Below are 14,526 nucleotides of genomic sequence, written 5' to 3'. Positions count from 1 at the left end.
ATGTTGTCCAATAGGGTGCGAGTATCGTAATTTGATGGGCGGTTGTCAACAACTGGTCACAGAGGAAACAAAGTGACATTAACGCGTTCGTTAGTTTGCGATGCGTCTCGGGATAACAGTTGTTTGCGTATTTCTACCGCATCGTTGTGATTTGAGACAAGCCCCGCCGTGTTCCCGCTCTGTAAACAACCATGGAGGATAAAGTTGTGGGGACGAGCTAACGCCGGCCGAATGAATGTCTCTCCGTCGGCTGCAATTGTTGGAAGTTGTCTCGGTCCCAGCTAGCTACCTAGGAGCTAACGTCAGTGCGGTGAGGACGGGCGGCTGCTGCAGTGTGTTGTGAGCGTGAGGCAGCCTGAGGTGGGTCGTGGCCAGACACACGAACACATCGCGTCCGTGGACGTGTTCGGGACGAGAGGAGCTCTGTGACGCGTCTTCACCATGGATCCATTCGACAGCAACAGTGCAGGTAAGGAAGTAGGATGTGTACAGCAGCAGGAAGCTAACAGCAGCAGGCCAGCTAATAACTGACAGGACATTAGCTGCAGGCTCTCTGGCAGGGACATTTACCGGAGGACACATGGCTGGACTCGACTACTGGAAACCCTAATGGAAGCTGTGTGTCTTGTTGTTGTTGTTGTTGTTGTTGTTGTTGTTGTTGTTGTTGTTTACAGTTCAGGGATTCTCAGAAGCTAACTTCATCACATTGTCAGTGTGTTGACAGAGCTGCAGAGTCATGAACAAATATTTGTCTGCACATGACTGTTTCTTCTCCTCAAAACACAAAGCAGATTATTTACATTTAGTCGTTTTTTTGGTGTAACAAAGATACAAACACGTCACTGTTCAAGGCTCAGATTGTCTGTTCAACCACAGCAGCACTGTTTGCCCATTTGGTTTGATAATGTTTTGTCTTGGTGTGGAGAGCTGATAAGTGAAGCTCCCTCAGCTCTGGCTCCAACCAGCAGCCAGCTCCTTTATAACCTCTGCTATGGCCCTAGTGCGTCCAGGGCTTTATTAAAACAAACAGAAAGGCCAGAGTACACACAATAAATGTGGATTTATTTCAGGTTTCGACCTGGAAGCAGCAAACACCAAATCACAGCAGTTGGACTTCCTCTTTTTGTGTGTGTGTGTCTGTGTTCTCTTTTCAAGCTCACATTTCACAATCACTTTGAGAGATAGACAAAGGCAGAGCTCATTCTTCCTTGCCATTTTTCTCCACCGTCCAACCAACAGATGACAGTTTGTTCTTACTCAGTATGAATCAGTGTATATACACTTCTCCAACTCACCCAAATATTTAACTGTAGCTCTGTGACTCTAACCCTCTAAAGCCTCGCGCCTAAGAAATGTTTTCAGAAAACAGGAAGAGCAGTCAGCAGCTAACATGCCTTACTGCTGTATTTACATACAAACTTACAAAAGAACAAATCTTCAGGAGTTGTGTGTTATTCACATTCATTCTAGATAATAACTGCCGTGCGCCTCTCTCATCTTGGTTATATGATATAACTATCAACATAACAGTATAACAATACCCCTCAGCTGTCATTTAAGTTTGATGTGTGTTTTTTGGGGAGGGTCTTATTTTTATCATACCCTTCTCAGGCTATTACACATTACCTACTACTTAGATCCAGCCTATTTTTAAACATTCCTACCACAGCGCTGAAGTCCAGACATTGACACAGTGACAACCTATAGAGTGCACAGGACAGACCCGGAGCTAAATTCACCTCTCACATTTCTGAGCACTTGTCTTCCATTTGTGGAGTCACAGCTCACTTTTTCTTGGCGTCGTCGTGTTTCTGTGAACACGGTCTGCGTCCTGTTCATTTCCACTTAAATTCATCACCCACTGAGACTGAAAAAAGCATTGTCTTTAACTCATAAAAGCATGAATGGAACGTGAGGCAGAATGGGTGATATGCACTGCATAGCGTTTTAACACTTTGGCTATAATCAAATTAGGAAGTTGAACATGCTTCTGATTGTTTCAAGAATTACTTAGGGAAGAATGTGGAAGCTGGGAAAATCACATGGTTTTTCTAAGAGATAGCTCTTCTTATAATGCTGATGCTGCAGTTTAGATTGGGGAAATGTAGACTTTAAAATTCAGTTACACATGACATGGTCAGATGAAGAATATTCATTGTATTTGTTTGGTTTTAAAGCAATTTTAAGTTCTTTCTCGACACTGTGGTTGAATTAATGCACTCGGAAAGAAATTGGGGGATTTCTGTCTTTACAGACTTTGTAATACCAATACTTTAATGTTGCTGCTTTATCAGCTATTTAGGTCAAAGTATCAGGAAGTACTGCGTGAGGTTTACTAACAGGAAACTGAAGAACGCCCCTGCTTTGTTACATGTTGCTTTATGTTGCCTGCAGAATCAATGACAGCAACAAGCCTTTGTGTCACTTGTGTCTTGCTGCCACTGTAAAACCCTGAACTAACCCTAAAACACAGTGCGCACAGACTGCCTTTATACTGTCTATGTATGTATCAGTGTATATAACCATCTTGAATATGCTCTCTTCGTCTTCACACCTTTCTCATTTCCTCTTTCTGTAATTCTTCCGTCTGCTTTCTCTTCTCTCTAGAGCGAGCCAATCTGCCCAGGAACATGATTGAGAACAGCATGTTTGAAGAGGAGCCTGATGTCGTGGATTTAGCCAAAGACTCCGCTGCATTTCCGGTACGCTCATTTCATCGTATGCCAGCATGCAATGCACGCCTTCACTTCAAGGACCCAGTCTGGCTCATTAATTTGCATATCTCAGAAATACATATTAGCTCCGCACTGCAAATTCCCCACAAGTGCTTTCATCTGCGAATCTGATAATGTTAATACATTGGCTATTGGCAATATAAATAAAGATCATTTAATTTGAGGATGACTCACACTTTTGGATAGCAAGTGATGTTTATTTGCACTCTTTCAGTTCAGAAAATAAATCTGTAAATTTGATCTAATCTTTGGAATGCACTCACCCCTGGTGCGAGTTTCTGTCAGTTAAATCCATGTATTAACATCATACTGCACAGATTAACTGGAGAATAAAGGTGTGTACTTTGCACGCTCTCGGCAGACGTTTCCTGCTCTTGACCCAGATGAGGTGGTGTTTGAGCCTCGTAGCTCACGGCTGCTTGTTCGAGGCCTGGGAGAGAATGAAATGGACGAGGATGAGGAGGACTGCGAGTCTTCAGCCCGTCTGTTGGGCATGTCCTTCATGAACCGTAGTACTTCTCACAGACCCAACTCTTCCCCGTACACAAGACAGAATCCACCCAGGTAATGCAATGTTTGACATTTGGGTCGGGTGCTGTGTATCATGTTGACATAAAGATCTTTTTCCAGGAAGGTTTGCCTCACCACATTCATTTTTCAGAGCATTCCTGTATAAGTAATCATGCATGCAATATCATCTGTCATAAGCATCTGTGGAACCTGGTGAAGAATACAAGAAATGAATGTATATATTTTTTGGTGACACATTATAAGCCTTTCCCCTTGAGCCTCATTAACTGTAGATGAAAGTAACAAACCCATAACAGCAGTTGACATTACCACAGGTAGTCTCTGTTAGCTCAATAACAACTGTTTTCTGCATTTACATAGAATCATAAAACAACCTGTGAGTGTGTTGGTGAACAACCAACTTGTTTACAGACAAGTATTTCAGGCTCTGTCAGAAACCTTGCTAAGTAAAGAAGGAAATCCATGCCAAAAAGAGTTCATCATTGCTCATCAGATAAAGTCAATAAATCATAAATTTGCCCTGAGAGTCAGTGTAATATGACAAATCATTGTAATCTCTCACCCAGCTTTCACAAAATCCAGTATAAATGCATGGATATCTAACATCTGCAACAACAATATACTCTTTAGGGTATGTTACGTTTTGTGTTTCCTGAACAAGAAAGAATATCAATCTAATATAATCATATTACTAGACAAAATAATTACAGGACATGATTGTACAGTCCTGCGTCATAGTGATGCAACGGAGCACACAAAGTGAATCTGATCTGTGTGTACATTTCAAGCTCCCTCCACAGATCCACCTCATGAATCAATTGGCACAAAGGAAAGTTTACTCAGACTGGTTTTCAGCAAAGAACAAAACCGGTTGACCTTGTTTATGTTCGGAAGACCTTTCAGAAAAGATCAAGCTTTTTTCACACTGACATTGAAACTATTGTAATCACACTTTTTCCTGGTATAATAGTTTACTGTGTGCATATAAAATTTCTTCAGGCTTCAGTTTCCACATGATGCAAATACTGAAAAAAAGATGTAATGTTAAAGGATGGCATGGGAATGGGCTTATGTCCACTGAGCAACAGAGTACCAATGGGAAACTTACCTTTCACTCAGTCCTCCACAGTGACACTGTCCACTCCTTTAAAAATACTGCTGCTTTTTTGCATCCTTTTTTAATAAAACTCTCCCTGGTTTCAGGTCATGTTCACGACCCTCAGCCCGGACCATGGTTGTATGTGTGTTATTCCTTGTTATAGTGGCCTCTATGACCATGGTACTGTACTTCCTACCTGGATGCACCTTCACCAAAGTAAGAAAACCATTCCCTATTTCTGTCTGGGTTGCTTTTGCATTACCATGAATGATTGTTTATATGCACTGAGCAAATATCTTTTTCAGACATTTTCTCCTTATTATTTCTCTGTCATATTCAATCACACACCTATTTCCCTGGCTCAACCCTCTATCCTATTGCAGGCAGGTTGTCGTAGACCAAACAAGACCACTCCCCAGGAGACAGTCTACCCTATCGCCACCAATGGCGAACTGTTTCCATGGGCCCAGTTTCGGCTGCCTCATAGCATACGTCCTCTCAGCTATAACCTCACCCTTTGCCCTGACCTCGACAATATGACCTTCACTGGGCGCACTGTCATCAACATGTATGTGCTGCACAACACCAAGCGCATCATCCTGCACAGTGACAAACTGCACTTTACCAAATCTACCTTCAAGGTGGGATTGGCTCATCCATCATTGTACACAGAACTGTATACTTTTTTATGTTATGTACTAATCGTCAACTGATAATTTCTCTCTTCCAGCTGGGTGATGGAGAGGCCAGTGATGTGACTATACTGGAGTACAAACCCAAACAGCAAATTGCTGTTAAATTATCTGCAGAGCTGAAGGCAGGCCAGTACTGTGTTCTGACCCTGGATTACACTGCCAACCTCTCACACACCTATGGTGGTTTCTACAACAGCTCCTACACTGATAAAGATGGAAACAAAAGGTATGCTTGACTAACAGTCTCTGCTGTGAGTACTTCAGCTCAAGGATTACTTACAGTGCTGTAAAAAACAAGTAAAATACTTAAATTGATCCATTTTTTAAATTATTTTTACCGCATTTATCTAAATTGCTATTTCAACATAATCATGCTCGTCTCTCTTTTGTCACCAGTGTTCTAGCAGCAACCCAGTTTGAACCACTATCAGCCAGGGAGGCCTTCCCTTGCTTTGATGAACCAGCTTTCAAAGCCACCTTTCTGATTACAATCAACAGAAAACCAAACTACATAACTCTTTCCAACATGCCTTTGGTACTGTAACATTACTAAAGATCTGTTTATCTTAACAATATGTAACCAAGTGTTTAAACACCCTGCTTTCTAAATGGGTTCTTCAATATTATTTTCTTGACAAATTTTGTTCTACTCTCGAATTCAAAGAACTTGAAGGGCTTGTAGTATTTGATAATTGAATTTAAAACTAAAACAATGACAGCTGCTCATTTTCATCCTTTTTGTAAAAATGGTCAAAGCAAGTGACTTTAAACAGAACCCAGGTTTGAATTACATTTGGTTTCAATTGTGGGACATTTCATTTTCCAAATACAAGTGACACTGTCAAAGAAGCTTTCTGAATGTAAAGTTTAAAAGCAAGAAACAGGATGTATCAGTGTCTGTGTTCAGCATCACCACCTTACAACAGATGCTAAGTGTTTATAGGTTTTAATTATTACTAGCGTGTGACTACATCGTTTGTCACACGCTGTTGATATTTAAGTCAACAGACTACATAATGGTACTGTATGTGTTTGCAGTACTGAATTCCACAGCAGTCTCATTACAACTTCCAAATTCACTTTGGAGGATAATAGCAACCTTAGCTCTTAGTCATCTTGTCTCTGTGCTGTGTGTTTCAGGCTAAATCCACACAGCTCTCTGGGGGCCTCATCCAAGATGAGTTTGAAAAAACCACTGTCAACATGAGCACCTATCTGGTGGCCTTCATCATTGCTAATTTCACCCCGATCAGCAAAAATGTCTCAAAAACTCAAGTAGGTCTGACACAAATATAACTGAGTTTTGTTTCCAGTTCCGGCTTTATATGATCTACATATATTTGAGGTTGTGTAACTGCTGATAAACTTTCTGGATGAATCGTTTAGGTATCTGTGTACTCTGTGCCAGAGAAGAAGGAGCACACTGACTACGCTCTGGAAACAACCTCCAAACTGCTGGAGTTCTACAATAACTTCTTCGAAATAGACTACCCCCTCAAAAAACTAGGTGAGTACACACACTTACACATTTCACACAATGTGTACAATGTGTATACACATGGTGTTTTAACCTCCTCTGATTGTTCTTTCTTTTCTCCACTGTTTACACACCCAATATGCTCATTCTTTCTCTTTGCCAGACTTGGTAGCCATCCCAGACTTCCTGGCAGGAGCCATGGAGAACTGGGGACTCATCACTTTCCGTGAGACCAGCCTGCTTGTGGACAAACAGTCGTCCCCTCTGGAGAAACAAGTTGTTGCTTCCGTCATAGCGCATGAGCTCGCTCATCAGGTAATTTTGTCTGCCTTTTGTGGTTGTGAAAGGAGCAGAGATGGTGAAGATGATGCAGGCTGTAATCTATCTCTGATGTTGTGTTGCAGTGGTTTGGAAACTTGGTGACTATGAGCTGGTGGAACGACCTGTGGCTCAACGAAGGCTTTGCCACTTACATGCAGTACATGTCACTGCAGACAGTGTTGCCTCAGCTGGACATTGTAAGCTTTGGCATCTGGATTATAAATTACTTCTTACATAAGCCGTTTCAGACAGGAACTTTCAGAATCTCTGGAGAATTGGGTCCGTATTTTATCCAGAGGTTTATTTTCACACATGAACAACGCAGCAAGAGATTCTCCGCTCAGACATGTTCACAACAGGAACACATCTTCTGGAGGATTCAGACGAGGGGTGGTGCATCAGGCAGAGACAGGATGTAACGTATTCATTCATCTGCGGAGATCATGTGTGTTTGTTTACATCACATCAACACCGGCATTGGCTATTATCTTTTAACTTTTGCATCTGTTGCATGTTAGAAGCGTCATCATCGGCTCCTTCGGTCTTTCTGCTGACTTTATTTTAGGGTGCCAGGCAGAGAAACTCGGCAGAAACTCTGGAGGCACTCACTCGGACATTTGCGTTCACACATACAGCCCCTGTGGAGAAAGTCTGTTGGATCTCTGGAGTTCAGTGCATGTTTGAAAGCAGATCTACTTCCAAGCAGATCATGTTGTGTGCTTCACTGTGTGTCTTGGCAGTAAGTCTTGTGTTTGTTTTGCAGGGTAATTTGTTCCTGGCAGTGCGTTTCAGAGCCATGGACAAAGATGCACTTAACTCCTCCCACGCTGTGTCGACAGAGGTTAACACGGCGGAACAGGTGGAAGAGATGTTTGACTCTGTCTCCTATGAAAAGGTACACATTTATATGCAATATGTAACCAAATAAATAGAACATTTTCATTAATTAAACAAACACCTATATGCAGCAGACCTTTTTTTCGACTGAGCCCCACTCTCTCTGTCTTCAGGGTGCATCCATTCTTCTGATGCTGAACACGTCCCTGCCAGGGGATCAACAGTTCAGAAAAGGGATCATTCAATACCTAAAACAGTTCAGTGGATTAAACACAGACACGGACGACCTCTGGAACAGCCTTACACAGGTGTGTGTTTGTGTATTGGTACAAGCCACTTTCATAGATTTTATTGGACACTACAGCAGCAGAAAATGACTTATGAGAATGTTGATAATGTTAAAATGTGACAGGAAAGCCAGAGCAAAGGACAATGTAGATGTAAACAGTAGGTTGGGTAACTGCTGTCAAAAATGCTTCCACCCAGTTTACTTTCCCTTGCTGCTTCTGTTGACATCATACGACTAGTCCTAAATGCCAGTTTGTGTGAAAATGGCACTAAATTGTTGAAACAAGAAAAATAAATGGAAAATGGACCTGTTTCCTGCCGAGGAAGTTCAAAGTGAAAGCATGTAATCTGAGCAGCAGTGAGTGTATGCACCAGCCTATGTAGGCATCTATTACTATCTTGATAATGCACTCTTAAAATAGTAGTGAAATACTCCAGCACTGACTTCAGACCAGGATTTTGTTTGGCAGTCTAGTAATTGCATTCTACTGTACTAAGATAACAATGTGTCAAAAATAACCTTGACCACACCTTATCTTAAGAGCAAAATGCCCATGGGGCTAACCCCTACTTGCTTTGGGGTCATATGGTTAAGCCCAAAGGCTTTTACGAATTCACAGAGGGTTGAGGCTTGGGTTGTTGATCAAAAGATTTCCAAGGTTTGGATGGAATCTGTGAGCTGTGTAAACAGTTTGAGGATATCTCACTTATTTTTGCTTCAGAAAAGAAAAGCAGCATAGACTTTGTATTTCCTCTTCCTTTCCGCAGGTCGAGGTGTCGACACAGCACCAGAACGTGTCAGAGATGATGAGCTCATGGACATCACAGAAAGGCTTCCCATTGGTCACTGTAAGCCGCAAGGGAGATCAAGTGACCCTCACACAAGAGCACTTTCTCCTCACATCTGACAATGCCATCCGTACTTCCAGGTGTGTAACGTTACCACACACTTACACTAACAGTTCAAAGAAAGATACCACAACCCTAAATATACTGTGTACTCTGTAGCCTGTGGAATATACCGGTGACGTACGTAAACGACAGGTGTAGTTTGGCCCCTGAGTGCAGACAAGTTTTTAATCTGAAGACAAAGACAGGTAAAACAAGTGTTCTTCTAGATTAAGTTTCTGAATCTTTGGTCTGTCAGTCATGTCACATTGTAAATTTGTCTTTGTTTGTGATTTTAGGCACTTTTAAGCTGCCAGAAAGTGTAAAGTGGCTGAAATTGAACTACAGAAACACAGGCTTCTACATCGTCCACTACGGTGATGAAGGCTGGGCTGCCCTTAAAGATGCTTTGTCCAACAATGTCAGTGTTCTTACACACGAGGACCGTGCCGCGCTCATACACAACATCTTTGCTCTCTCCAGGTAAGAGGGACCATTCAGAAATTGTCAATGTAATTGCTTTCAAGAATCACTAGTGGAGGAGCATTGTCCAGTTCTTTGCTCTCCATCTCGCTCCTCACTCACTTTCCTGTGTTTTCAACAGATTAGGACGCGTATCCTTCAATCAAGTCCTCACTCTGTTGAACTACATGTCCAATGAAACAGAGACTACTCCTGTGATGGAAGCCTTGTTACAGCTCAATAGTATCTACAGGCTGCTGGACAAAAGACAGGAGCATGGTCTCGCAGCCCGTATGAAGGTTTGTATGTGTGTGATATCCCTGAATAACAAACTATCATGTGATATCAGTGAACAGGTGCAAAACGCTATGGCAGACACCAAGATACCGAACTGGTGTAGTGAAGGAAATTACCTCCACAGAAAAACACTGGTACACTTGTGCACCACTGTTTCTCACAGTGTGTGCCAACATGAAAATAGAGCCAATTAGTTGAGGTAAGTTTGTGTGTACTAATGTTATTGTCAATTTTGTTTCTCTTACACACAACAGAATTATATTCTGCAAAGTTTTGGTTCTCTGATGGACAATCAAACATGGGGAGAGCAGGAGAGTGTGTCCAAACAGGAGCTGCGCGCAGCCCTTCTGGAGATGGCGTGTAGTCTGAATCAAGAAAACTGCATTCAGCACGCTAAAGCCCAGTTCAAACAGTATATCAAGTCCAATGGGACTTTACGGTACGTAAAGCACACAAAAAAACGTTATTTTGTTTGACCTGGTCAGGGTCATGGTGGACACAGGGTAAGGAGTGTAGGACACATATTTTTACAGATAAAAATTATCTTTTGAGTTGTCGGAGTCTGGAGCAGATATAAGTTTGCATATTTATTCCTCCTTTTTGTATTTCTGTAGGATTCCAGGTGATCTGCAGCGAGTTGTGTTCACTGTGGCTGCTCAGTCAGATGAAGATTGGGAGACTTTGCTTCACATGTATGAACACGCCACCTACGATGCAGAGAAGCGAAAGATGCTACAGGGGCTAGCATCCACTCAGAATACACGGCAGTTAGTGTGGTAAGTGAGCGTATGTGTCTGTGTTTGTTAAACACATTTCAAAGTAAATTAATTTTCATAATAGCCACAATTGACTGCACCACAACTGTGGATTTCCAGCCAGTCCAATGTCCAAATAATACTGAGGCCGATCATGACAGAATCCATCAATGTCACTATTTTATTATTTATTTATTTATTCATTCAACAAACATCTATTTGCTGTTGATCTGTTGTGGATACATTATATTGTGGACCCATTGTCTTTAAATTAACACAAAAGTACTTTTACATTTCTGTACTTTTAATAATAAACGTATTCACTGATATATTCACAGAAACAAATACAAATGAAATACAAAGTCTGCAATAAGCTAATATCGGCCGATACATCAGCATGACCAATTTATTGGTGTAATTGGAGTAAGTTAAAGAATGAGATTTACTACATCCCCAGAGTCAGGACCAGGAAAGTCTTTGAAGAGTTTGGAAAATAATCTATCGAGATCCTGTGTGGAAGTGATGATCATGAAGTGAGTGTTGATGATGCACTGAGGAGGATTTGAAGAGAGCATGTTTTCCGGTCTCTTTAGGATGCTAAAAGCAGGTCTAAACGGGAAAAACATCCAGGCACAGGAGTTGCCGTTGGTCATCAACACCGTGATTAATGGCTTCGCTGGCTACTTGTTTGTCTGGGATTTTGTCCAAGAGAACTGGGACCGACTCATAGAAAAGTGAGTGGGCCCTTTTCAGCTTCACATGTCTTATTACTGTGAATACATCCAAGTATTATCTCAAATGAACATGAAAAGATTAAATATAATCAGCATCATTGTGCTTTGGGCTGTAGGTTTCCTCTGGGCTCTTTTGCCATCCAGTCAATCGTCAAATCTGCCACCTCCCAGTTCTCTACACAGGCACATCTTGACCAGGTATGTTTTCTCTGCAGGATACATTGATAATGGATTTGAGGCTCTGTGCACTTGCTTGTAGGGAGTCATTAAGAGATCATAGAAAGCTTCTTTTGCTTTATTCGATGTCTGCTCTGATCTGGCAAACATCTGAATGTGTGTCTTTGTATGTGGTGCAGGTTCAGGGTTTCTTCTCAGGCCTGAAGCAGCGCGGTTCTCAGATGAGGAGCGTACAGGAAGCTTTGGAGACAATCAGGCTAAATCTGCGCTGGATGGACCGGAATCTCCCTACACTCCGAAAATGGCTCTAATACAGGCACTCCATCAGGTCTCAGCCTCACTAGCAGATAACTGGAGCATGTAGTCAATCAACAGCAGTGTTTGCACTCCTGTAGGACTGTCTCCTAACTCCCTTTATCCAGGCCAGAGAACTAAACAAAGCCAGAGGCTGTCTTCGACCCGGCTGGACAAGATTCTCTAAGATTGGTCCTGTATGTTGTATTTTTTAGCTCAGGGTGGCTCTGATTGTGTGTTTGACAGGAGGTTATCAGATGCCAACACACTCACTCCTCATACTTAATGCTGTCGACCAAACCCCTCCACTGCAGCTCTCATGTAATCCTTAAGCCTGAGCAGACAATCACTCTTCACCCAAACGTCTTTGGCTCAGCTTTCTCTCAGGCACTTCACTCCATGAGCTGTATAAATGGGCACTTCAACAAGAGCGAGCGTTAAGAATGTCACTGATACTGTTTTATGTCTGTAAACTCAGTCAGTCCTGGACTTTCTCTCAACTGTAGGATGTATGTAGCAGTCAGCGATGAGAAGTTGAAGTCGCTCTAGAGACGTCAGTTTTCTTTAAATCAAACCGACCGTGTATCGCTGCCTGAAACATTTACTATATTAGTCATGGTTTGGCTGGTAGATTGATTGGTAGCTTAAAGTACCAAACTTGTTACAGCATCAATCGAATGTACTGACAAAACCTTCCCACTGTGTACAGCAGATGGCGCACTGCAGCACAGGTTTGAATCGACAACCAATGTGTCTTAGGTGAGGGCTGGCAGCGCACACTGGAACCAAATCTTTTTTCTTTCTTTCTCTTCTCTCTTATTTCTCCTTTCTTTCTTTCTTTCTCTCCTCTTTATTTTCCTCTCCTTTCCTTTTAGTTTCCTTACTTCCTTCCCTACTGTCAGTCATGAGCACAGTTTCTCTGATCTTCGACTTGTATGTTATTAGCTTTTTCCGTGTGCAGTGCAGTCACTGTGTGGACTCCTTTAACGCGTGTGCTTATAAACTTGTAATTATAATGTAAATATGCTCAACCCCTCCACAAACCCTTTTCCCTGCGATTTTTGGATGTACCATTTTAAACCCCCTGACTTTTAACGTTTTGAGATTTGCTTTCTGTCGTGTGGCTGTATATAGTGTAAAGGGGGGTCACGTATACCTAGAATTGATCTAGAGTCTTGGTCAAGTACTTTTTACTGTACAGTATTTCCTGATTTCAACCCCCAGGAGGAGGTCCTTAGCCAAAGAATGTTTGTGTTTTAAGGGCTATGCATATTGAAGATACAGTGTGTGGATATTGAAGATGATCTATATTGGGCATGTGTCAGCTCATCAGCCAAATGAAAATGCATAGGTCTAAATTTCCTCCAATGTTACCCAGAATGAAGAGAAGCCTATAGCTATTTATTAAGATTTGCTCCAAGATGTTATTTAAGTACAGTTGAACACTTGTTCTGAGCTTTATTTAAGTTGGTAGTTATTCTCTTAGTCACTGTCATATTATCCAGGATAATTGATCTCAAAAATATCTGTTGATTTTCTGTTGTCATTTGTTTTTCTGACATTTTGATTCATGAGGCTTGTTTCTAGTTGTCATATTACTATCAAACCTTTGATGTGTCATTTATGTGGCAGGAAGTCAAAACATAGGTAACAATACCTCCCTGACCCTGTGAATGAGTGGGAAACAAGTGTGGGACCATGTGGTTATCTCTGCCCTTTAGTGACTCCAATCGGTTTTAATGAAGCTCAAAATGAGAAGGCATAGTGACACGATACAGCAGTCTGTATGTCAACTGCCTCCCCAGGTTAACAGTAGGGGGCAGCAGTAGGATGAGTCATAGTACATAGAGACATAGAGATTTGATTTAGTACTATTGAGTAAATTAGACTTTACCTAAAGAATCTTACTGTGGTTTAGATCTGTCTACATACAGTATTTCCATCGACTCACTCTATCCAGTCAGTCAGAGTCTGTGCGATAATGTCTTTAATTGGAATTTAAAAATATGCCTTTAACCGCACATATAATACTTTAAAATCCAGGAATCAGTTCAGTTTTATGTAAATAGGGATGTAAAACAGATTTTAGCACCATATTTTCTGTCAGAAAATAACTGATCCATTTGAAATCAGTTGTAGGAGGTTTTCAGAGACTGGAGTTTTAGATCCCATTCTTACTGATTAGGTACGAGGTTCAGTCACAGTCGTGGATTCAGCGATGAGAGAATAGTAGTAGATTAGACGACCACATGTACAGTAAAGCTGATCAGATCCTCTTCGTTCTTGCACTGAGAAAAAAAATGCTGCAGATGCTTTTAAAAATGTGTTGCTCTTTATGTGAAGAAAATATTAATAAAGTTGTTTTATGAAAATGTTGGACTTTCTGTTATGGTTCTTTACTCAACATACATGTTTGTTTCTGTTTGTCTGTTAAAGTTAGCAGCATGACACACAAAATCCTAGACAGATCACCATGAAACTATCCAGGTTGTTTTTTTTCCACATTAACATTGTGAGATTTGTCATAATTTTCATTGATTTCCCAGAGACTTATTCAAGGATCTTGATGAAAAACACCAGGCATGTTTAGGGTCTTGTCTTGGTTTTCTGAATCTGATGGACAAAAATGTAAATTCCAATTTTTTTTTTGATTAACTGAAAAAAAATATTTGAGTGCGAGTCCATTGGTCCAAGTTATGGATGCATTCAAATTATTCTTAGTGGCATTTACTTTTGCACTAAGTAGCACTAACATCATTAATACTGAGAGGATACTGTCTAAACACAATGCAGCTTGTGTGCAGGCATTTACTTGTATAGTGAATTGTTTCATGATATGTCTCAGTTGAACCACTAGATGCCTTTCTTGCTCTTCTAGAAACTTGCTCATTTGCTCTCATTCATGTTGTCGATCGGGTGAGATACTGCACACATGT

At 41.3% G+C, this 14,526-nt stretch overlaps 1 protein-coding gene across 1 annotated transcript; it reads left to right on the top strand.

Annotated features, from left to right (window-relative positions):
* Window positions 1-44: 44 nt before the first annotated feature.
* Window positions 45-13,962, top strand: LOC118114816 (leucyl/cystinyl aminopeptidase). Its single transcript, XM_035165511.2, has 22 exons — window positions 45-469; window positions 2,608-2,702; window positions 3,097-3,299; window positions 4,470-4,581; window positions 4,749-5,006; window positions 5,096-5,286; window positions 5,457-5,595; window positions 6,201-6,335; window positions 6,447-6,567; window positions 6,701-6,852; window positions 6,942-7,055; window positions 7,622-7,753; window positions 7,869-8,003; window positions 8,752-8,912; window positions 8,992-9,080; window positions 9,171-9,354; window positions 9,476-9,632; window positions 9,885-10,069; window positions 10,245-10,406; window positions 10,979-11,119; window positions 11,236-11,317; window positions 11,476-13,962. The coding sequence occupies exons 1-22, from the start codon at window positions 442-444 to the stop codon at window positions 11,605-11,607; spliced, it is 3,108 nt and encodes a 1,035-aa protein (XP_035021402.1). The 5' UTR covers window positions 45-441; the 3' UTR covers window positions 11,608-13,962.
* The last annotated feature ends 564 nt before the right edge of the window (window positions 13,963-14,526 follow it).

Source organism: Hippoglossus stenolepis, chromosome 9 (genome assembly GCF_022539355.2).
Source record: "Hippoglossus stenolepis isolate QCI-W04-F060 chromosome 9, HSTE1.2, whole genome shotgun sequence".
Classification (NCBI taxonomy): domain Eukaryota; kingdom Metazoa; phylum Chordata; class Actinopteri; order Pleuronectiformes; family Pleuronectidae; genus Hippoglossus; species Hippoglossus stenolepis.
Note: the sequence above shows the minus strand (reverse complement) of the source record. Positions and strands in the feature narration are given on the sequence as shown.